Source organism: Oncorhynchus kisutch, linkage group LG1 (genome assembly GCF_002021735.2).
Source record: "Oncorhynchus kisutch isolate 150728-3 linkage group LG1, Okis_V2, whole genome shotgun sequence".
NCBI lineage: Eukaryota > Metazoa > Chordata > Actinopteri > Salmoniformes > Salmonidae > Oncorhynchus > Oncorhynchus kisutch.
The window spans coordinates 18267156-18293029 of record NC_034174.2 but is presented as its reverse complement, the minus strand read 5'-3'; the positions used below and the strand labels follow the sequence as shown (position 1 = coordinate 18293029).

Genomic DNA, 25874 nt, shown 5'->3' with positions numbered 1-25874 from the left:
CATCGTCTCTGTCTGTGTCCGCTCTGTTTTGAAGTGGATTGAATGCCTTTCCACTATGTGGATTGCTCTCTTTAGTTCTCTCAATAGAGGGCTGTTTAATTTAATATGTCTCACCACGCTGTCTTATTCCCTGCCCTTTAAAAGCCTCACATCGAACCTCCCCAGCACATCCTTTTCACTGATATATGGGGAGAGAAATGCATGCAGATCTGTATATGCTTCACATTATTTTCAGTGTAAATGTGTTGAACCAACAATAGTTTGAGAGAAATCTAAACATTGCCTTTGGCAGGGGGGCTGTGCTGCTCATCGGTTGCTGCTGTAAGCCTTGAATCTTTTTTCTCGCTCCCTTGACTTGTGCTCCGGGGAGATATTGTAGCAGCAGAATGTATACACCAAATATCATCTCCCATGGATAAGCTGCTAGCTGCCCCTCAGGCACAGGGTCTTGGCTCTGCTTATTAGATGAATGAATTGTTAATGGCTCACTGATTTTCCTCAAGTTCCAGTTGCGTTTTTCAACAGGCTCAGTGTATATTGCAAAAGGATTGTTGCCGCATTGCCCATTTCATCTTTTCTCCTTCCACAGCTAAAAGGAGCAGAGTTTACACAGGAAATATTCTACTCTCACTGGCAATTGGATGGGAGAAAAGAAAATCTTTGACCTTGGAAATTGAAGATGTTGTTGCCATGGGAACTGTTAATCCTTCTGTCACTCAAGGTCTGCCTTGCTGGTAAGATGGCCCCCAAGTCGCCGTTGATACCACACCTGATCTGCACACTCATCTCTTGCATGTCTGTGTTATCCTTTCCTTATCTCTTCAAAAAGTATCATGCCATTCTCACCCAGGATGCATGCTGTTAGAGATTTACCACTGGTATTATTATTGTGTGTGGATGTATGTATGTGTATATATATATATTATTTTTTTCACCTTTATTTAACCAGGTAGACTAGTTGAGATCAAGTTCTCATTTACAACTGCCACCTGGCCAAGATAAAGCATAGCAGTGTGAACAGACAACACAGAGTTACACATGGAGTAAACAATAAACAAGTCAATAACACAGTAGAAAAAAAAGGGAAAAAAAGAGAGTCTATATACATTGTGTGCAAAAGGCATGAGGAGGTAGGCGGATAATTACAATTTAGCAGTTTAACACTGGAGTGCTAAATGATCAGATGGTCATGTACAGGTAGAGATACTGGTGTGCAAAAGAGCAGAAAAGTAAATAAATATAAACAGTATAGGGATGAGGTAGGTAAATTGGGTGGGCTATTTACCGATAGACTATGTACAGCTGCAGCGATCGGTTAGCTGCTCAGATAGCAGATGTTTGAAGTTGGTGAGGGAGATAAAAGTCTCCAACTTCAGCGATTCATATCATTTTACCTAACCCTAACAACATTCCCCTAATTGGAGTAACTAATGGACAACAACACTTAGGCTTCTACTTACAGCTTATACATACTATATACTGTATATATTTTACAGACACAGTATATATTACATTAGTTATCTTAGGTTTGTTTTCAGTCCAATCCCTCAACCCCTGTCATCTATCTCTGAAGACCATCCCGTTTTGATTTCAATTTCCATATATGTTTTCTATTGTGCTGTTGTGTTTCACAAAAGTTCTGAACCTTTCTATTCTCAAAGTTTCTACAGATTGTAAATTAAACATAAACATTTTTGCTAATAGTATTGTTATATAATTGATCGATTGACTGACTTTTTAAATCACTCAGTAGTGCTATTTGCAGAGTTAGCTCAAGGTAAATTCTTCAGCCATTCCTGAACCTGCGACCAAAAACAAGCTAGTTAAAGGACAGTACCAAAACGAATGATCTAATGATTCTGTCTCTTCGCAGCAAAATCTGCAGAGCTGGGATGGTTGTTGCCTCCATATATATAACATTCTATTGGTTGCAAGATTTTTGTATAATATAAATTGAAAAATGTTGAATCCGGCGTTGTTTTAGGTGTCAGTTCATGAACCATGTGCCATGGAATCGGTACATCAAAAATCTCTTCCCAACTGTTATGCAATCTGTATGGCACAGCTGTAAAAAAAATGGTCCTTAAATCAAACTGGTATATATTTTTTATTTAGCACAATTTTCTTTAACCAATTTTGGCCTTTAATACACGGCCGACAGACAAGTTCCTTACTTTCTCCTCCTTCCGCTTGTCCCTTCCATTTTTTGCGGTAATGCTGCAATTAGTTAGTTGTAATTTTGGATAGAGCAGATATTTCCATATATTTTTGTTAGCTGCATGTGTGACAACTCCACCAGTCTTTTTTATGAAGTCATTTGAAAAGATTATACCGTTTCTAAACATGGGTTAAAAAATGTTTTTTGAAGTGAAAGTTGTAGAGTTTGTGATGAACTCACAATGGTTTCTATGCTGCTAATCTATGTTGTATTTCTCATTCTTCATGTCATATGTGTCACTTCTTACTGGTACTGTATAATGGGATTAACACTTACTTATCCTTCTATATCTCGCCCTCTGCCACAACACTCAACACACAACTAACTGTAAGGTCCCAATTGCTAACCTGAATTCCTATTCCATACACCTGAGTGACCTGGTAAAGGCAGAGCTCTGGAGTTTCAATAGAGCCGAGTATCTCCCACACAGTTATGTCATAATACTGTTAGCGTATTATGAACTATCTACAGAAATAGGAGGCGTTTGAAGTTGACAGGCATTTCTGACAGATATAAATGGAAGTCAAGCCGAATGTTTACAAGTCATCAGACAAATGTATTTACATTTATACAGTGTATGGAGCAGGTGGCCATTGTGTTGTTTCCTATTCTTCCATCTCCATTTATTTAGCATTTTGTCTTAAGTCAGCACTTTCTCAGGGACACCTATGGATCTAGGCAGCCTGGAAAGGGAAACAGAGAATGAGGAGGAGGTAACAGAATGAGGAGAGGGTAAGAAAATGAGGAGGGGGTGACGGAATGTGGAGGAGGGGGTGACGGAGTGTGGAGGAGGGGGTGACAGAATGAGGAGGAGGGGGTGACGGAATGTGGAGGAGGGGGTGACAGAATGAGGAGGAGGGGTTGACGGAATGAGAAGGAGGGGATGACGGAATGAGGAGGAGGGGATGACGGAATGAGGAGGAGGGGATGACGGAATGAGAAGGAGGGGATGACGGAATGAGGAGGAGGGGATGACGGAATGAGGAGGAGGGGGTGACGGAATGAGAAGGAGGGGATGACGGAATGAGAAGGAGGGGATGACGGAATGAGAAGGAGGGGATGACGGAATGAGGAGGAGGGGATGACGGAATGAGAAGGAGGGGATGACGGAATGAGGAGGAGGGGGTGACGGAATGAGAAGGAGGGGATGACGGAATGAGGAGGAGGGGATGACGGAATGAGAAGGAGGGGATGACGGAATGAGGAGGAGGGGATGACGGAATGAGAAGGAGGGGATGACGGAATGAGGAGGAGGGGATGACGGAATGAGGAGGAGGGGATGACGGAATGAGGAGGAGGGGATGACGGAATGAGAAGGAGGGGATGACGGAATGAGGAGGAGGGGGTGACAGAATGAGGAGGAGGGGATGACGGAATGAGAAGGAGGGGATGACGGAATGAGAAGGAGGGGATGACGGAATGTGAAGAAGTCAAAGTTTATGTATTCTCCCCATCATTGAGCTTGCATTTACATACATGCATGTATAATTTATATTCAGTGTGCATGTTTAGTTTGAGGAGGGTGACTGCAAGCCAGGGTGACTTCTCTCAAACTTACATGAAGCTTTTCCCAGGTCGAATAGCCCAGCTATAAAAGGTTCATTAATTTATTTCATTTAAAGCACATCGGGAAATGAAGCACCTCCCTTCGAGGCTGGTAACAAAAAGGAGGCCTTCACCTTAGGCGATGCTTCTCCCCCAAACTCTCATTAGGGTGATGATGCGGGAGGGACTACTTCTCTTTGTCCTAGTCGTCAAGGTTAGAGACCATATGAAATCAAATAAAAAAAACAGGTGATTTTCAAAGGGGACACAAGAAAATGTGACTGTAGCTGTGAAAAGCCACCAGGATAGTGTACCCTACTGTATGTCTCAACATCAGGATAGTGTACCCTACTGTATGTCTCAACACCAGGATACTGTACCCTACTGTATGTCTCAACACCAGGATACTGTACCCTACTGTATGTCTCAACACCAGGATACTGTACCCTACTGTATGTCTCAACACCAGGATACTGTACCCTACTGTATGTCTCAACATCAGGATAGTGTACACTACTGTATGTCTCAACACCAGGATAGTGTACCCTACTGTATGTCTCAACACCAGGATACTGTACCCTACTGTATGTCTCAACACCAGGATACTGTACCCTACTTTATGTCTCAACACCAGGATACTGTACCCTACTGTATGTCTCAACACCAGGATACTGTACCCTACTGTATGTCTCAACATCAGGATAGTGTACCCTACTGTATGTCTCAACACCAGGATAGTGTACCCTACTGTATTTCTCAACACCAGGATACTGTACCCTACTGTATGTCTCAACACCAGGATAGTGTACCCTACTGTATGTCTCAACACCAGGATAGTGTACCCTACTGTATTTCTCAACACCAGGATACTGTACCCTACTGTATGTCTCAACACCGGGATAGTGTACCCTACTGTATGTCTCAACACCAGGATACTGTACCCTACTGTATGTCTCAACACCAGGATAGTGTACCCTACTGTATGTCTCAACACCAGGATAGTGTACCCTACTGTATGTCTCAACACCAGGATAGTGTACCCTACTGTATGTCTCAACACCAGGATAGTGTATCCTACTGTATGTCTCAACACCGGGATAGTGTACCCTACTGTATGTCTCAACACCGGGATAGTGTCCCCTACTGTATGTCTCAACACCGGGATAGTGTACCCGACTGTATGTCTCTACACCGGGATACTGTAGCCTACTGTATGTCTCAACACCATGGATACTGTACCATACTGTATGTCAACACCAGAATACTGTAGCCTACTGTATGTCTCTACACCAGGATACTGTAGCCTACTGTATGTCTCTACACAAGGATACTGTACACCAGGATACTGTAGCCTACTGTATGTCTCTACACAAGGATACTGTAGCCTACTGTGTGTGTCTACACCAGGATACTGTAGCCTACTGTTTGTCTCTACACCGTGATACTGTAGGCTACTGTATGTCTCTACACCGGGATACTGTAGCCTACTGTATGTCTCTACACCGGGATACTGTAGCCTACTCTATGTCTCTACACCAAGATACTGTAGCCTACTGTGTGTCTACACCAGGATATTGTAGCCTACTGTATGTCTCTACACAAGGATACTGTAGCCTACTGTATGTCTCTACACCAGGATACTGTAGGCTACTGTATGTCTCTACACCAGGATACTGTAGCCTACTGTATGTCTCTACACTATGATACTGTAGCCTACTGTGTGTGTCTACACCAGGATACTGCAGCCTACTTTATGCCTCTACACCGGGATACTGTAGCCTATTGTATGTCTCTACACCGGGATACTGTAGGCTACTGTATGTCTCTACACCAGGATACTGTGGCCTACTGTATGTCTCTACACCGGGATACTGTAGCCTACTGTATGTCTCTACACCGGGATACTGTAGGCATCTGTATGTCTCTACACCGGGATACTGTAGCCTACTGTATGTCTCTACACCGGGATACTGTAGCCTACTGTATGTCTCAGCACTGGGATACTGTAGTCTACTGTATATCACTACACCGGGATACTGTAGCCTACTGTATGTCTCTGCACCGGGATACTGTAGCCTACTGTATGTCTCTACACCGCGATACTGTAGCCTACTGTAGCTCTACACCGGGATACTGTAGGCTACTGTTTGTCTCTACACCGGGATACTGTAGCCTACTGTATATGTCTACACCAGGATACTCTAGCCTACTTTATGTCTCTACACCAGGATACTGTTGCCTGCTGTATGTCTCTACACCACGATACTGTAGCCTACTGTATGTCTCTATGTCTCTACAGCAGGGTACTTTACCCTACTGTATATGTCTCTACACAAGGATGCTGTAGCCTACTGTATGTCTCTACACCAGGATACTGTAGCCTACTGTATGTCTCTACACCGGGATACTGTAGCCTACTGTGTGTGTCTACACCAGGATCCTGCAGCCTACTGTATGTCTCTACACTGGGATACTGTAGCCTACTGTATGTCTCTACACCAGGATACTGTAGCCTACTGTGTGTCTACACCAGGATACTGTAGCCTACTGTATGTCTCTACACAAGGATACTGTAGCCTACTGTATGTCTCTACACCAGGATACTGTAGCCTACTGTGTGTCTCTACACCAGGTTACTGTAGCCTACTATATGTCTCTACACCATGATACTGTAGCCTACTGTGTATGTCTACACCAGGATACTGTAGCCTACTGTGTGTGTCTACACCGGGATACTGTAGCCTACTGTGTGTGTCTACACCAGGATACTGTAGCCTACTGTATGTCTCTCCACCAGGATACTGTAGGCTACTGTATGTCTTATACCGGGATACTGTAGCCTACTGTGTGTGTCTACACTAGAATACTACAGCCTACTGTATGCCTCTACACCGGGATACTGTAGCCTATTGTATGTCTCTACACCAGGATACTGTAGCCTACTCTATGTCTCTACACCGGGATACTGTAGGCTACTGTTTGTCTCTACACCGGGATACTGTAGCCTACTGTATATGTCTACACCAGGATACTCTAGCCTACTTTATGTCTCTACACCAGCATACTGTTGCCTGCTGTATGTCTCTACACCACGATACTGTAGCCTACTGTATGTCTCTATGCCAGGATACTCTAGTCAACTGTATGTCTCTACAGCAGGGTACTTTAGCCTACTGTATGTCTCTACACCAGGATGCTGTAGCCTACTGTATGTCTCTACACCAGGATACTGTAGGCTACTGTATGTCTACACCAGGATACTGTAGCCTACTGTATGAATAGTGAAGATTGTTAGTTCTGTTGGAAGGGACTTTAACCATTGTGGGAATGATAGCTACATTTCAGTGGAGTTAATTCGATTAACATGGGGTAATTACTCTGTTGAATTGGTGTGTTGGCTACAGCTTACCAAAACAACAGACTTGACTGAGCTGCATGCGTGCCATGGGTATGCCAACAACAGACTGCACGTTGGTTAGAATTCAAATGGAAAGAAGGAAAACACTAGGATATGTCAGTGTGTTCTGTAAACTGAAGAGTCATAATATGCATGCAGAGCTACAGGGTGTAGAGAATGTAATCAGTTAATTGGCCTCTTGTGTCAGTGTAGTATTTGTCCTCGCTCATGTCAACACTGTGGGCTATTCTTGTTGCCTAAGAATACTGTATGTATAATGAAACGATTTGGCACATAATTGGGTTTAGGTTCATACAACTTATCATTTGGCCTGAGTAATTCTCCTTGGGAATTGCTTTTACCATTCAGGCATAGTTGTCAACAGCAAGGTAAAACTAAAACAGTTGTGCTCTTTCACTCAGAGAGAAACCCTCGCCATGGACCCGTCTTCAGTCAAGAACCAAGTGACAGCATTTTCCCCTTGAGGTTTGAGGACAACAAGGTGTTCATCAATTGTAAAGCAAAGGGGAACCCAGTCCCATATTATAAGTAAGTGTTTGTCCCTTTAACTTTTCATACCTTTCCTCTTTTTCCCCTCTATCTTCAACTGAGAAGACTGTTTTATCCTTTTGGTGTATATTGTCTCCATTTTCTAAACTTCATCAGTTATATAGAAACATGATAGTGATGAATAAGTGTGTTTGTGTGTGTTGCTCTACAGATGGAAGGTTGATGGGAGAGAGATTGACATGGATTTGAACTATAACCTGGTTGAAGGAAACCTGTTGATCAATAACCCTCATGCAACACATCATGGGGGGGTTTACCAGTGTATCGCTACCAATACCTTTGGAACCATCATCAGCAGGGAGGCCAAGGTGCAGTTTGCATGTGAGTACATCTAGTCCTCTATCTAATACAAACAACAATTCAAGTGAATTTAGACCACTACTCCTTCTTAGACACATTCTGTTTCTCATCGAATGAAGGTGCGATATGCTGTGATTTGACATACAACTGAGTACAGCATAAGCGAATCATTCAGGTTACGAACACAAAAAGTGTTTTTCCTCTCATTCTGTGGTGTAATTTGAAAAGAGACATTATTGGGGGTAATTGCCATGTTGACATGCACTAAGCCTGCAGCTCCATGAGTGATTAGTGTAAGTCTGAATCGTAGCTTGGTTTTAACACTGGCTTAATGTTACACCCTGAGGAGCACATCGTCTGGAGCATTTCAACAACGGAAGGATACTTTTCTCTTCCTCTCACTCAAATGCACTGTTGAAATTCACTCCCTCTATAGCTTGTGAAAAGATAGATCATTTTAGACTAAAGTTATCCTAAAAATCCATCAACATATTCACATCTCCGGAGATGATACTAAGACTAACCCAGTTATAAAAGTCCCCCGAGATGATCTTCCTTGCTGATTGCTTGTTTATCGTTGTCCCATCTTTAATTGGTAGACCTGGTTGGCTGTTCATGTGTCAGTAGAACATTGATTTATATTGTTTCACTTTACAATGCAGGTTTACTGCCAGTCTTAGCTAATTAACCAATCTAACCCATTACATTAGGGAAATTATAACCAATCTCAGGTGGTAGGGGGTTGTTATATTCATGCAGGTAGGGGGTTCATACTTGATCTTTTCATTTAAATGGTGATAAGCCTTGGATGAGATGAGTTATGACTTTATTATTTGTGATATTTGCCTGTCCCCTCTTGGGATTTGGATGATATTTTCAAAGGTTTGTGGTCCCTAGTGCTGTTTGTTTTTCCTTATAAGGCAGCAGCATTTAATGAAAAGTGAAAGTGATCTGTAAATCCAGTTTAGAGGAAGGTATTTACGCATTTACGCCTCTCCCTGTTCACACGTCTCTGTTGGTATCAGCAGGGAACTAAAGTGGATGAGGTATAATAAAAGTGCATAGAGAGGAAAATGGTCTTCAATATGAAAATGTCCTCCAGAATATCACTGCACTATAAAGGCTGTTGTACTATAGAAGTCTGAAACTAATAAAAGCCCTTTTGTCTTTGCCTCCTCACAGATCTACAGAATTTCAGCAGAAAGCCCAGGAACACAGTGTCAGTGAGAGAAGGCCAGGCAGTGGTGCTACTGTGTGGCCCTCCACCCCATAATGGAGGTACTATAATGCTTTGTATCCTCAAAGCTCACAGACTCTATGCTGCTTCACTCTCAGTCACGCCCTGCACATCTTATTGTTCCCTACTGTCATACCCACTATCTGTCCCTGACACTGTTAAATGTTTTTGTTCTCATGCCTACTATTTCTTCTCACTACTCTTAGTCTTTCAGTCGTTTCATATCCTGTTTCCTCTCTCTTCCTCTCCTGTGGGACTGGCTATTATTATCATTTCTACTGGACTGCAGCAGCACCACTCCTCTAGGTGAACGCTCCCCAAACTCATACCTTCACATCCATAGTTCATACCCTCACACGTCATGGCCTCAAGCTGACTTTCCCCCATGTGAGCCGCGACCATGCTGTCATCTGTAAAGCCTCCGGTGCTCCACTTCCTAGCGGCAGGTTTTTTCAGTGTAGCCTGGGTATACGTGGGTAATAAAGGCTCCTGGTGGCTGGTGTGTCCGGGGAGGGGGGGGGGGGGCGTTATCCCGTGGCACAGCTGTGAGTCTGCTCCATGTCTGTGTGGTGCTGATTAGCAGACTCTCAACTCTGTTTCTAAATGAATCAATGGCCACAAGGGATTCGAACTGTACCGTTTTGCAATTTGCCCTCCTTTTCCCCAAATGCCTTCATCTCTTTATTTGACATTTTCAAGCTTTTTTTCCAGATAGACCATTGTCACACATTTTATTGGATTTTGTTACACAGTGCTGCTGTCTTCAGGTGGATTTGAAAGGAAGTCCCGTGTGGCTCAGTTGGTTGAGAATGGTGCTTGCAATGCCAGGGTTCTGTGTTCAGTTCCCACTGGGGGCCAGTATGCAAATGTAGGCACTCCTTGCTGTAAGTTGCTTTCCATAAGAGTGTTTGCTAAAAGAATCAACGCTTCAATTGGAAAACAATGCTGTGGATTTTAGATTGATGGATTCTGGGTACTTACTCCTAAACTTGGGATAGGGTTAATTATCAGGTATCCTATTGAAATATTGAGTGCTTAGGTTTAGAGGGTCTACACCAGAGGTTAATGGTTATCTGTAGGAGGAAGGTATTATAGTCCTTGCAATTAAGTTTTGAGTGCAGAGAAAGCCATCACATGTGGCAGGCATTGATAAGAGGAGTGAGCACTTTGGGGTAGAGGTCAGATGAAGTGAGGAAGAACAGATATCACTCAGGTTCTGTCTAGCAACAGAGATGCATCTGCTTGGGAGGAAGGGTTAAATATCAGTGCTCTTGTGAAATATCATTGTCTAATGCAGCTGTATTGATCCTCTGGGAAGAATAAACTTGGTTAATCTTTCATAATGTCTGTAGAGTTTTCACTCTGAGAATTTGAACCTAACAACATCCAAGCAAACATGTTTTTTAGTTTTCTGCCATAAGTTGCAGTAATGTCAAACCAAATGAATGCAAGTTAATGCTTGCACAGAAATACATTTACCTATATACATAGAAAGATTACATGTCATTTGATGCAACTTTGATCAATCAGTGTTATGTGGTCTAAAACGGTCTGTGTTCAGTATTATGTGGTCTATAATGGTCTATGTTCAGAGTTAAATTCTGTCCGAGAACATAAGATTATGTGCCTGCGAGTCATCTATTGTTGTGAGACCACAACCCGTAAGCAGAACCACTGATGATTTGAATTCACTGTTTCCCAGAAGGAAGCAATGGTATGTTTTACTGTCCAGTCAAAAGACTGACTGCAGGATGTAATGTGTTTCTGATCACAGAGTGGCTTTAATACCCCAGTCCATCCTTCCCTCCCTGTCCCCCACACCTCTAATAACAAGCTCTTAATTTCACATTCATTTCTTCAGATCCCGCTGCTACATGCCCCCTCTCCTCCTCTCTCTCTCTCGCTCTGTCTCCGTCTCTGTCTCTAACTGTCTGTCTGTCTCTCCCTCTGACTTGGTCGCTGTCTCGTCATCTCTCTTTCTCTCTTTCATCTCTCTCATCTTTCTTTCTTTCTCTCTCTCTCTCTCTCGATATTGTTTTTGAACTTACTCCTCTGTTTGATCTGCACAAGCCTGTGGCACTGACCCTTAATCCTGACCCTTAATATGTGAGGCTAACTGAACATGTAATTCAATAGCGTATCCAAATCTCTGCTTACTCTCTGGGATGCTTAGAGATGTGAAAAGGGCAAGGTTCAGCCATGTTAAGCATAACCATTTGAATGATGCATTATTGAATTATTAACTGTTTGCACATATCTGGTATGGGAATATCTGGCACCTCACACTAAGTGCAATGTTTCATTGATATTATAATTTGAAAACTGTACTCAGCTACTGTGTCTTCACCTTTTTTATAGCTACAGTACAGGTACACAAATGTAATCTGATCTCTTGTCTATTCTTAGTTTCACCACACTGGCAGATTTTGGAATGTCATTGGAACATGTATCTCTTCCTTTGTCAATACCCACGATCCTATGCGGTTACTGTCTGTGCTCTTCCTCTGCAGAGATCAAATACTCATGGGTTTTCAACGGACGCCCAAGTTTCCTGCTGCAGGATAATCGTCGCTTCGTCTCCCAGAGGACAGGCAACCTGTACATCGCCAAAGTGGAGGCCTCCGATGTGGGGAACTACACGTGTGTGGTGAGGAACATGATGACCAACGCCACCGTTTACAGCTCGCCCACCCCCGTGGAGCTGCGCAGGGACGGTAAGCATGCTCCACTGGCTCCTGCTTATCCTGCACGCTGAACTTGCCTGTGCCGTTGCGGGGAGTGAAAGCTAAGGAGATAAAATCAGTCATCTGTTTGTTTTTCTGCTGCTCAGGAGTGGGTTGTGCAGTATTCACACTCTACAGAGCTGTGGGTCTGAAACTCTCTCTCTCTCTCTCTGCATGAAAAGAAACGTTTAAACATTTACATATGCAGAGTGCAGCCACACACACACACACACACACACACACACACACACACACACACACATACACACACACACACACACATACATACATACATACATACATACATACATACATACATACATACATACATACATACATACATACATACATACATACATACATACATACATACATACATACATACATACATACATACATACATACATACATACATACATACATACATACATACATACATACATACATACATACATACATACATGCATGTTGCACAGGGAGATTCACCTCAACCTCATTACTGCTGATTATACAGTGTGTGCCACTTAAGATTTGAGCTGGAGCAGAGATGTTATCCAAAGTCATACAACCCCTGAACAAAGTATTGCTCTAAAGCATATCAACATGCAGGCTTGCCCTCTACCATCCTGTCCTGTGCCACAGGTCTTGCATTTAATTAGAATTATAGAACACAATGTTCACTTGGTTTGAATGAATTTGATTTTCTTTCGCCTCACACAGCTGTAATGGCAGAGTATGAGCCAAAGATCGAAGTTCAGTTCCCAGAAAGTCTTCATGTCACCAAAGGATCATCAGTGAAACTGGAATGCTTCGCCTTAGGAAAGTAGGTCTTAACTGGGATCATTATCTAGAACACTGTAGCAGCATCACGTAGTCTGCATATGCAATGAAATATTCTGAGAATGTACTCTGTTAATCATGGCCAGAGATGGCACACTTATCCCATGGCACACACCACTGTTAGATACTGTTGTTAGTGAAAGTATACACACCCCTTGCACAGTCGTCACATTTTTCTGCCTTAAAATGACATCTAAAAATGTATTGTTTTCCCTATTGATCTACACAACCTGCTCCACATTTTCAAAGTGAATGAAAAATTAGAGAAACATTTAGACATTACTAAGAAATACAAAATGAGGATGTCTTGATTGCGCATTTCTTCACACACCGGACTTAATACTTGGTGGAAACACCTTTGGCAGCCATTACAGCTGTGAATAATTTTGAATAAGATTACCAACCTGGCACAACTTATGCATTGTTCTTGTCAAAATTGCTCAAGCTCAGTAAATGTGGTTGGATCATTGATGGACAGCAATATTTGAAACTTGTCAGTGATTTCTTAAGCAGATATAAGTCAGTGACTGGACCATTCAGGAACACTCAACGCCTCTTAGAAAGCCATTCTGGTGTGTTTTTGGCATTACAATTTGTGTAATTGTCCCACAGAAAAATACAACTCTATCCAAGGGTTAGGTTTTCAAAAGACTGTGGCAGGTTTTCCTCAACAGTTTTACCAGGGCTTTGCTGCTAGCATATTTATTTTGATCCTAACATACTCCCCAGTTCCTGCTGGTGACAGGGAGCATCAGGTGTTGAATCAAATCAAATCAAATCAAATTTATTTATATAGCCCTTCGTACATCAGCTGATATCTCAAAGTGCTGTACAGAAACCCAGCCTAAAACCCCAAACAGCAAGCAATGCAGGTGTAGAAGCACGGTGGCTAGGAAAAACTCCCTAGAAAGGCCAATACCTAGGAAGAAACCTAGAGAGGAACCAGGCTATGTGGGGTGGCCAGTCCTCTTCTGGCTGTGCCGGGTGGAGATTATAACAGAACATGGCCAAGATGTTCAAATGTTCATAAATGACCAGCATGGTCGAATAATAATAAGGCAGAACAGTTGAAACTAGAGCAGCAGCACAGTCAGGTGGAAGTTGAAACTGGAGCAGCAGCATGGCCAGGTGGACTGGGGACAGCAAGGAGTCATCATGTCAGGTAGTCCTGGGGCATGGTCCTAGGGCTCAGGTCCTCCGAGAGAGAGAAAGAAAGAGAGAAGGAGAGAATTAGAGAACGCACACTTAGATTCACACAGGACACCGAATAGGACAGGAGAAGTACTCCAGATATAACAAACTGACCCCAGCCCCCCGACACGTAAACTACTGCAGCATAAATACTGGAGGCTGAGACAGGAGGGGTCAGGAGACACTGTGGCCCCATCCGAGGACACCCCCGGACAGGGCCAAACAGGAAGGATATAACCCCACCCACTTTGCCAAAGCACAGCCCCCACACCACTAGAGGGATATCTTCAACCACCAACTTACCATCCTGAGACAAGGCTGAGTATAGCCCACAAAGATCTCCGCCACGGCACAACCCAAGGGGGGGGCGCCAACCCAGACAGGATGACCACAACAGTGAATCAACCCACTCAGGTGACGCACCCCCTCCAGGGACGGCATGAGAGAGCCCCAGCAAGCCAGTGACTCAGCCCCTGTAATAGGGTTAGAGGCAGAGAATCCCAGTGGAAAGAGGGGAACCGGCCAGCATCCTGTTGATGCTGGCCAGCATCCTGTTGAGTGTTTCTGAGTGGTCTAGTCTCTGAGTTAAATCTGCTTGAAAATCAGAGACACAATTTGAATATTGCTGTCTATCAATGATTCCCAACCAAATGTACTGAACATGAGCCATTTTTACAAAAACAATGGACATGCAGTATATTCCCCTAAGAGTTGCGAAAGTAGAATATTATTTCAAATAATTCACAGCTGCCAAAGGTGCCTCCACCAAGTATTAACTCTGGGGTGTGAAGACATCAAGTCATTTCAATGTTTTAAATTATTATTAATTTGGAAAATGTTCTATCTTTCTTTCACTTTGAAAATGTAGAGTAGGTTGTATAGATATGTAGGGAAAAGATCTAATGTGATCCCTTTTTAGATTTGACTGTAAAGCAGCAAAATGTGAAGACTGCAAGTGGTGTGTAGACTTTCACGAGGCACTGTATCTATGTCTGGCAGGTAATGTCTTAATACTAAGTGTCAGTATCAAGCATGTGGCTGTGGTGACCTTTACTACCTGACCTCTCCAGCCCAGTGCCTGCCATCACGTGGAGGAGAACAGATGGGAATCCCCTCCCTGGCAAGATGAAAATCAACCATTCCAATGGGGTCCTGGAAATACCATATTTCAGACCGGAGGATGCTGGTGCATATGAGTGTGTTGCAGAGAACTCCAGAGGAAAAAACATCGCCAAGGGGCAACTCATATTCCAGAGTATGATCGCTCACAATGTATATCAATTAACAATTGTATGTTGCTTTTGTGATATGTGATAATGAATTGAACTGTACAGAAGGTTATGAACAGTCCAAATCATGTTTTTCATGAAATTGGATGAAACCAGATCAAAGTATGATAACCAAAGTATGAAAAAAGTCACTGGACCCCACCCCCCTGTCAAATACTTAGATTCAGGAGGCGGGATTATTAAGGGGATATGGTAACATCACCTTAACCCTCTCATTTTAATACAGCAGTGGTAAGATGATATTCTCGTACCTAATATAAATAAGTACCGCCTTGTAACCAACAACGGAGAAGGCGTGTTTGCAGAGGAGCGTGGTTATATATAAATAGATAGCTACTCTACTGATGTCAAAATGTGTCCATAGGGTGTCAAATCTAATTAAACGTTTACCCTATTCATCTATGACAAAGATGTGTCCCCTTTCGTCTGTGTCTGGTGTTAGCTAGTTACTGGCTAGCTAGGTCTTCAGCCAGCATGAAACAATTGGGGGGAGGGTAGTGCAAAACTCCGACGCAGTTTTCAAGTCAACACATCCATCAGCGCTGCCGTAAACCACATCACAAGAGACAAAAGGGAGATGTATAAAACATTTTTGACATCATTGATGCAATTTCGTTTTTGTTTGACTTGCTTTGTGTATCAACAAATTAGCTTAAGATTATTTTGCTGCAACACTGCATCCAAGTTGCTTGACATAGGCGTTTCAAAGAGCTGTCGTTCAAGGAGAAATCATGAATTTAAGCTCCCTGGCCACTCAGCCTGTCTTTCCAACTTCCTGGTAGTTAGCCATAAGAGAGAAAAAAATGATCTCAAATATTGCTCATTTCTAAACAAAACAAATACTATGAGGGATATTTTAGTCACTCAAAAGTCTATTTTACATGGGATTCAGAATTACTTTTCGGGACCTTTAACTTTATTTCCCATCCTTGTAGCTGCTTCTTAATATAATAATACATTGATTAAAAGCAATAAGTTGTTTTCAACTTTAAATTCTTAACATGAAATATAACTAATAATAACTAACACATTGTTTGAATGCTAATGATTTTATCTGTCCTTTGTCAATGTTTAGCTAATCAAGTCTAATTAAAATATCTGGTCCATAAACTATGGATACATTTTGGTCATAAGTCAGGCCTGGAAAACCTTTTGCTCACTCTATGAAAGGGCATTATAAAGACAGGATAATCTGGAATTAATGTGTACCAATTAACCTTTATGTTTAGTCATTCTGAAGTGGCTAAGTCGTTGTCTTGCCAACTTGAACACTGCCACAACCCAGTTGGTCCTTAGAGAAAAATTCAAATTGCATCCCAAGCTTAGGACAGCTTTCAGCTCTATCATACAGCTATTCTTTGTGCCATTAATTATTGAATGATTTAGGCCAATAAAGACCAGTTTTGCATTAGAACTGTCAATATAGATGCTGACATTTTGAAACTAAATTGTGATATTTATTCTACAGATGTTGAACATCTGCACTGGGTCCAGACGTTAAAAGATGCTCATATGGCTATCGAGGCTAATCTTCAGTGGGAGTGTAGGGCGAGCGGTAAACCTAAACCCGTGTACAGATGGCTGAAGAACGGGGAGCCCCTGGTGTTGGAGGTGAGAATGACTACAGAATTTGAATGTGTAATTGTGCAATCCCATTAAGAACTAGTCTAACCATCTTAAGACCCCTTTTCATCTCAGATGAAAGACATGAGATCAAACATTAAGCCAATTTTTATTTAAGAATTCTACCCATCAAAGTTTGCTGCAAAAGGTCACACACAATCATCAGAGATATTACAATCATCAGAGATATTACAATCATCAGAGATATTACAGGGCATATAAAACTGATACACACAGGAAACTTTTGAGCGTGAAAAACCCAGCAGCCTTGTAGTTATTAACACAAACCGCTGCGCCTGGCACCTGCTACCAGGCACTTAAATATTTTGTCTTGCCCATTCACCCTCTGAAAGGCACACATACACAATCCATGTCTACATTTTCTCAATTGCTTATAAATCCTTCTTTAACCTGTCTCCACACTTTCATCTACACTGATTGAAGTAGATTTAACACATGACATCGGTAGAGGATCATAGCTTTCACCTGGATTTACCTGGTCATTATATGTTAATGTTTTCTATACTCAGTGTGCAGTATCAGTCAAACTCAAACCTATGGGCCCTTATACTCATTCAAGGGTTTTTCTTTATTTCTACTATTTTCTGCATTGTAGAGTAATAGTGAAGACACATGATGTAGTAACCAAAAAAGTGTTAAACAAATCAAAATAGATTTGAGTTGGGAGATTCTTCAAAGTAGCCACCCTTTGCCTTAATGACAGCTTTGCGCACTCTTGGCATTCTCTCAACCAGCTTCATGAGGTAGTCACCTGGAATGCATTTCAATTAACAGGTGTTTCTAGTTCATTTGTGTAATTTATTTTCTTTGAGCCAATCAGTTGTGTGGTATACAGAAGAGAGCCCTTTTTGATAAAAGCTCAAATAAGCAAAGCGAAATGACAGTCCATCATTACTTTAAGGAACATTTCAAGAACTTTCAAGTGCTATGATGAAACTGGCTCTCATGATAACTGCCACAGGAAAGGTAGACCCAGAGTTACCTCTGCTGCAGAGGATAAGTTAATTGGAGTCAACAGCCTCAGAAATTGCAGCACAAATAAATGCTTAATGGAGTTCATGTAACAGACACATCTCATCATCAACTGTTCAGAGAAGACTGCATGAATCAGGCCTTCATGGTTGAATTGCTGCAAAGAAACCACTACTAAAGGACACCAATAAGAAGAAGAGACTTGCTTGAGCCAAGAAACATGAGCAATGGACATTAGACCGGTGTAAATCTGTCCTTTGGTCTGAGTCCAAAGATGAAGTTAGATTCTTGAAAATTAAGTTATTGGAAATGTTCTTTAAATTCCAAGATGGCTAAACCCTTGTCTTAAACTCAGGACAGTGAGAGAACAAACTCATGAAAGAAATTGAACATGTTTAATTCACACAAACTTCATCTGAAAGTGTCAGTATTTATTATTTAAAACCCAAGAACATGTTTTAGAATAGTAATCTCAGTTGGAAATTTGCTAACATGATTGCCATTGCTAGCTAGCTAGCTAAATCAGTTGCCTAGCAACAAAGATCTTAAGATGATACGTAGGAAGATATTGGAGGAGTTTGTAAGAAAATCATTAAATCTTAAGAAATTGTTGAGGAATTGCACTTACGAATTATCTTATGAACTTCTTGTTTTTTTCTTAAGCAGCTTAAGTTTTTGCATAATAATTGTTCTGTGAGTCTGGGCCCTGGCCACCACAATCACCTGACCTCTACCCAATTTAGATTGTTTGGGATGAGTTGGACCGCAGAGTGAAGGAAAAGCAGCCAACAAGTACTCAGCATATGTGTGGAACTCCATCAAGACTTTTGGAAAAGCATTCCAGGTGAAGCTGGTTGAGAGAATGCCAAGAGTGTGCAAAGCTGTCATCAAGGCAAAGGGTGGCTACTTTGAAGAATCTTTAACACTTTTTTGCTTACTACATGATTCCATATGTGTTATTTCATAATTTTGATGTCTTCACTATTATTCTACAATCTAGAAAATGGTAAAAATAAAGAAAAACCCTTGAGTGAGTAGGTGTCCAAACTTTTGACTGGTACTGTATATTTAAGCAACAAGGCCCGAGGAGGTATTGTATATGGTGCCTGGACACATCCCTTAGCCGTGGTATATTGGCGATATATCACAAACCCCCGAAGTGCCGTATTGCTATTATAAACGGGCTACCAACGTAATCTTAGCAGTAAAAATACATGTTTTGTAATACCTGTGATATACCACGGCTGTTAGCCAATCAGCATTCAGGGCTTGAACCACTCAGTTTATAATTGGAGTTTTATCACACATCCTATACTGAGATGTGTTATTGAGGGTGTATGTCTCTTGTTACCAGGACAGGATACTTTTAGAAGGTGGACGATTGGCCATATCCAGGATCAACCTGTTGGACTCTGGGATGTACCAGTGCCTGGCAGAGAACGAACATGGAGCCATCTATGCCAGCGCTGAACTCAAGGTTGTAGGTAAGTATATCTGGATGACACTAGTCTGTAGTATTTGTTTTGTCTTCTTTTAAAAAGCTGAAGCCAGAGACACAGCAAGGTTAAGACATGTACTAACGCTGTCAGTAGAAATGAACAGAAAGTGAATATCAGCTGAGCCATGGTTTTTAGCCACATTTACATAATTACTTGATAAAGAAAGTCATGAAATTACATTTTTATAATTGACTATGATGCGTTTGACAGTTTGGCTGATGCATACATACGGTAGCTAGCTGCTGTGCCACTGCCTCGTCAAAGAGAACAGAATGGTTTCAACAGGGTTTGTTCTGTTCCCCATGCAGCCTCTGCACCTGACTTCTCCAAGAGTCTTGTGAAGAAGTCCATGCTGATCCAGAGAGGGGGGGAGGTGATAATGGAGTGCCGTCCCCATGCGTCCCCAAGGGCCTCCATCTCCTGGCGGAGAGGGGGAGAGTTTCTGAAGGACAGCAGGAGGTACTGTCGCAATAGGGTCGCAATAGGGTCGTTCCATGAAATAAGCGCCTTTTTGTATTTTAGGTAGAAATTGTGCACTAATATTGAATTTTAAAAGCCTGTTATGTTAAATGAATCTCCCTTCAGTACAGACGACATGGAGAAATGAATACATCTAAATGTTAATATGAATTAAGGCTTTCTAAAGCTCTGTCAACCGTGTCACTTCTAGGAAGACTTCATTCCAGAATGTGTCCAAGGTTCACCATCACTGTAAAGCCCTAGCTAAAAAGTCATTTCTGAAGATGAATCACATGAAAGAAATAGTGATTCGTTTAGGTCTGTCCCTCATTTTAAGGTCAACCCTGTTACGTGAACTGAACTCTCGTTTTAATATGTTTAAAATATTCCTTTTTTAATTTAAAATTGTTTGGTTTTAGAAACATTGAACAATCATTGAGTAAATGCAGGTGAGCTGGTTCTACAATTGTTTTGCCCTTTTCTGGTGTTTTGTGGTGGGAAACTGAGTGTGTCGAGCATAACACAACATCAACCCTGTTACCCATAGATAGACAGCTAGAAATGTTTTACAATTGCATTTTTGGTGAAGCTTGCATTCAATTGCATCTCCCTGTTGCACACAACAAGCTTCCATTCCCCCTGTCACAGGGGAATTTATGGCTGATTTTGGATGAAATCGTCAACCCTGTTACGATCAACCCTGTTACTTTATTTGGCACTTAATAGGCACTAACTATAGTATTTTTCTCAAAAGGCACCGAATTGGTGGAATGACCCAATAACAGTACCAATCGCTGCTCATGCCATTGATGGCTCGTGTATAAGGGCCCTTCTCCAGGGAACTCGCTAGTCTCTTGGGCTCAACGCTGTTTGTGCCTCTAATCAAGGGGACGGTGACATGGTGAGGGGGCTTTTTGCTAACATTCTCTCTTTTGCCTGTAGTTCAATAGAGATGTCCAGAACCTTGCTAGAAGCCTGTATACCTCTGTATTCAGGGATGTTCTATACAACACCTTCACAGTTATGGTAGGGACTTTCATGTTCATTATGATGACCTTGGTCTTTCAAGCTTGTATTCAGCCATGGCTATAAATGATACCTTGTAACCTCTCATGCAAGCCTCACAGCTTCACAGCTGACAAGTTCACTTGAGGTACTAGTCTTAGCACAGAAGGTCTGTGGGGACAGTGGAACTGCTGCATAACCCTGCTGCAGCTACACTAAACTATAGTAAATTACTGTACTGCAGTCCTCTGAGAGAAAGACTCTGCCAAAAGCAGGCTGTGGACCAAGAGCTGGAGAATAACATATCCAGGATACCACCGCCCACTCTCTCTCTCTCTCTCTCTCTCCTCTCTCTCTCTCTCTCTCTCTCTCTCTCTGTGTGTGTGTGAGTGAGAGAGAGAGAGTGCAAGAACAAACTATGTGAACCCTTTGGAATTACCTGGATTTCTGCATTAATTGGTCATCAAATTTGATCTGATCTTCATCTAAGTCACAACAATAGACAAACAAAGTGTGCTTAAAACACAAAGTATTGTATTTTTCTTGTCTATATTGAATACATCATTTAAACATTCACAGTGTGAAAGTATGTGAACCCATAGGCTAATGACTTCTCCAAAAGCTAATTGGAGTCAGGAGTCAGCTAACCTTGATGTCGGTTAGCGCTACCTTGCCCTATAAAAAACACTCACAAAATTTGAGTTTGCTAAGCATTTCCTGTTGTGAACCATGCCTCGAACAAAAGACATCTCAGAAGACCTAAGATTAACAATTGTTGACTTGCATTAAGCTGGAAAGGGTTATAAAAGTATCTCTAAAAGCCTTGATGTTCGTTCATCAGTCGTCCACGATAAGACAAATTGTCTTTAAATGGAGGAAGTTCTGCACTGTTGCTACTGCAGTCCCCAAAAAACTTTGCTACACGTCTAAAGTTTGAAACAGTGCACCTGGATGTTCCACAGCGCTATTGGCAAAATATTCTGTGGACAGATGAAACTACAGTTGAGTTGTTTGGACGGAACACACAACACTATGTGTGTAGAAAAGGCACATCACACCAACATCAAAACCTCATCCCAACAGTAAAGTATGGTGGAGGGAGAATCATGGTTTGGGGCAGCTTTGCTGCCTCGGGGCCTGGACAGCTTGCTATCATCGACAGAAAAATGAATTCCCAAGTGTATCAAGCCATTTTGCAGGAGAATGTTAGGCTATCTGTCTGCCAATTGAAGCTCAACAGAAGTTGGGTGATGTAACAGGACAATGACCCAAAACACAGAAGTAAATCAACAACAGAATGGCTTCAACAGAAGAAAATATGCCTTCTGGAGTGGCCCAGTCAGAGTCCAGACCTCAACCCGATTGAGATGCTGTGGCATGATGTCAAGAGAACAGTTCACACCAGACATCCCAAGAATATTGCCGAACTGAAACAGTTTTGTAAAGAGGAATGGTCCAAAATTCCTCCTGGCCGTTGTGCAGGTCTGATCCCCAACTACAGAAAACGTTTGGTTGAGGTTATTCCTGCCAAAGGAGGGTCAACCAGTTATTAAATCCAAGGTTTCACGTACTTTTCCCACCCTGGAATGTGAATGTTTACACGGTGTGCTCAATAAAGACATGAAAACGTAAAATGTGTGTGTTATTAGTTTAAGCAGACTTTGTTTGCCTATTGTTGTGACCTAAATAGAAGTCAAGGTATTTCCAAAGGGTTCACATACTTTTTCTTGCCACTTTACATTACTCAGCCTAAACATCAGCGCCACAGGTAACTTCCACAAAAGCTGTGAACAATCAGAGAAACCAGGCAAGAAGGGCCTTCTATGCCATCAAAAGGAACATAAAATTCGACATACCAATTAGGATCTGGCTAAAAATACTTGAATCAGTTATAGAATTCATTGCCCTTTATGGTTGTGAGGTCTGGATTCTGCTCACCAACCAAGGTGGTAAGCACAAAATGGGACAAACACCAAATTGAGACTCTGCATGCAGAAAATATCCTCTGTGTACAACGTAAAACACCAAATAATGCATGCAGAGCAGAATTAGGCCGATACCCGTTAATTATCAAAATCCAGAAAAGAGCCGTTAAATTCTACAACTACAAGAAAATAAGTGATTCCCAAATCTTCCATAACAAAGCCATCACCTACAGAGAAATGAACCTGGAGAAGGTACCCTAAGCAAGCGGGTCTGTTTGTGTTCACAAACACAAACAGACCCCACAGAGCCCCAGGATAGCAACACAATTAGACCTAACCAAATCTTGAGAAAACAAAAAAAGAATTCCTTGACACATTGGAAAGAATTGACAAAAAAACTGAGCAAACTAGAATGCTATTTGGCCCTAAACAGTGGGTACACAGTGGCAGAATACCTGACCACCATGACTGACCCAAAATTAAGAAAGTGTTTGACTATGTACAGATTCAGTGAGCAGCATAGTCTTGCTATTGAGAAAGGCCGCCGTAGGCAGACCTGGCTCTCAATAGAAGAGGCTATGGGCACATTGCCCACAAAATTAGGTGGAAACTGAGCTGCACTTCCTAAACTCCTGCCAAATGTGTGACCATATTAGAGACACATATTTCCCTCAGATTACACAGACCCACAAAGAATTTGAAAACAAATCCAATTTTGATAAACTCACATATCTATTGGGGATTTTCTTTGCAATCACAGCATAAATATTTGTGACCTGTTGCCACAAGAAAAGGGCAACCCTTGAAGAACATTTGTAAATACAACCTATATTTATGTTCCATTTTGTACCTTAACTATTTGCACATCATTACAACATTTGAAATGTATTTTCTTTTGGAACTTTTGTGTAATGTTTACTGTTAATATTGTATTGTTTATTTAACTTTTGTTCATTATCTATTTCACTTGCTTTGGTAATGGAAACATATGTTTCGCATGCCAATGAAGCCCCTTAAATTAGAGAGAGGGAGCTCACCAGCAGCACAATGTTTAGTGTACTCCTCCCACACTCTAATTCTGCATCTTTAATTGGGGTAGTGTGGTTGAGTCAGATGGAGGGTGAACAGGAGCCTTGGAGGTACTGCTGCTTTTAGGCTGTGGCCTGAATCGATATGTGCTGCCACATTTCCATAGTCTTTCCGTAACTCAGTGGACGTGCCTCAACATGTGAGCAGAGCGATTGATTAGTTACCATATTCCTTTGGCAGTCATGTGGAAAAAGAGAAAGAAGTGATTATGCAGCCTGTGCGTCTGGACGAGAATAGAAAATGCACAGCATTGAACAGCGTTTCCTTCTTAAAGCAGATAGTTCTTTACGTTTTATTTGTTTTGCAGCTCATTGCCCCTCAGGCCATGTTTTCAGCACGCCTCCATCACTCAATATTTGATATTTTTGTCAATAAATCTGCCCAAAGCACCCTATGTCAGGCATGGACTCAGCTCAGCCTGAGTGAATTCATATTTTTAAGAGCTGCAGTGAAATTGTTTGATTTCTGAGCTTGCAGTTCACAGCTTTTGTTTTTGATTCGCTGGAACAGAGTGTCACGATAGCTAGGAGTTCATAGCATTGTTTATGCATGTTTACATTTGTTACATTTTGTTATATTTTAAAATAAAGTACAAGCATTAAAAACCCAATGTTTGTGGAATTTGGCAAACAATGAATGAAAACAACTTCATTGTTATGAGGTTACTTTTGTTACGTTGTGTAAAGTAAACCACTTTTTAATCTAGATTGTGATGTGGAAGTTTTACAAACAATGGGGAAAATGTTGCAAATAAACAATTGAAGTCTGAAGTTTACATACACTTAAGCTGGAGTCATTAAACCTAGTTTTTCAACCACTCCACAAATTTCTTGTTAACAAACTATACTTTTGGCAAGTGGATTAGGAGTCGTTTTTTCCAACAATTGTTTACAGACAGATTATTTCACTTATAATTAACTGTATCACAATTCCAGTGGGTCAGATGTTTACATACACTAAGTTAACTGTGCCTTTAAACAGCTTGGAAAATTCCAGAAAATGATGTCATGGCTTTAGAAGCTTCTGATAGGCTAATTCACATAATTTGAGTCAATTGGAGGTGTACCTGTGGATGATATTTCAAGGCCTTACTTCAAACTCAGTGCCTCTTTGCTTGACATCATGGTAAAATCAAAAGAAATCAGCCCTCCAAAAGTCTGGTTCATCCATGGGAGCAATTTCCAAATGCCTGAAGGTAGCACGTTCATCTGTACAAACAATAGTACGCAAGTATAAACACCATGTGTCACGTTCTGACCTTTATTTCATTTGTTTTGTATTTATTTAGTATGGTCAGGGTGAGTTGGGTGGGCAGTCTATGTTTGATTTTCTATGATTTGTGATTTCTATGTTTCGGCCTAGTATGGTTCTCAATCAGAGGCAGGTGTCATTAGTTGTCTCTGATTGAGAATCATACTTAGGTAGCCTGGGTTGCACTGTTTGTTTGTGGGTGATTGTCTATGTTGATGGCTTGTTTCAGCGCAGCTCACATTAGCTTCACGGTTGTTATTTTGTTTACTGTTTTTGTATAGTGTTCAGTGTTTTCTTTATTAAAATTCATGATGAACACGTATCACGCCGCATTTTGGTCCTCCGATCCTTCGCGCCTCTCCTCTTCAGATGAAGAGGAGGACGACCGTGGGACCATGCAGCCGTCATACCGCTCAGGATGGAGACGTGTTCTGTCTCCTAGAGATGAACGTACTTTGGTGCGAAAAGTGCAAAACAATTGCAGAACAACAGCAAAGGACCTTGTGAAGATGCTGGAGGAAAAGGTACAAAGTATCTATATCCACAGTAAAACGAGTCCTATATCGACATAACCTGAAAGGTCGCTCAGCAAGGAAGAAGCCACTGCTCCAAAACCACCATAAAAAGCCAGTCTAAGGATTGCAACTGCAAAATAGAACTGTTTGGCCATAATGACCACCGTTATGTTTGGAGGAAAAAGGGGAAGGCTTGCAAGCCGAA

General features: G+C 41.7%; 1 protein-coding gene across 1 annotated transcript in view; it reads left to right on the top strand.

Moving 5' to 3' along the window:
- The first annotated feature begins 616 nt into the window (after positions 1–616).
- Positions 617–25874, top strand: part of LOC109909260 (contactin-4) — a 39827-nt gene continuing 14569 nt past the window's right edge. Inside the window, exons 1-10 of the mRNA XM_020508364.2 lie at positions 617–750; positions 7587–7709; positions 7882–8051; positions 9213–9308; positions 11778–11981; positions 12711–12813; positions 15092–15276; positions 16779–16921; positions 19281–19410; positions 19734–19884. Of these exons, the coding sequence (XP_020363953.2) occupies positions 680–750; positions 7587–7709; positions 7882–8051; positions 9213–9308; positions 11778–11981; positions 12711–12813; positions 15092–15276; positions 16779–16921; positions 19281–19410; positions 19734–19884 (1376 nt within the window). The 5' untranslated portion in view covers positions 617–679. The remainder of the gene's footprint in view (positions 751–7586; positions 7710–7881; positions 8052–9212; positions 9309–11777; positions 11982–12710; positions 12814–15091; positions 15277–16778; positions 16922–19280; positions 19411–19733; positions 19885–25874) is intronic.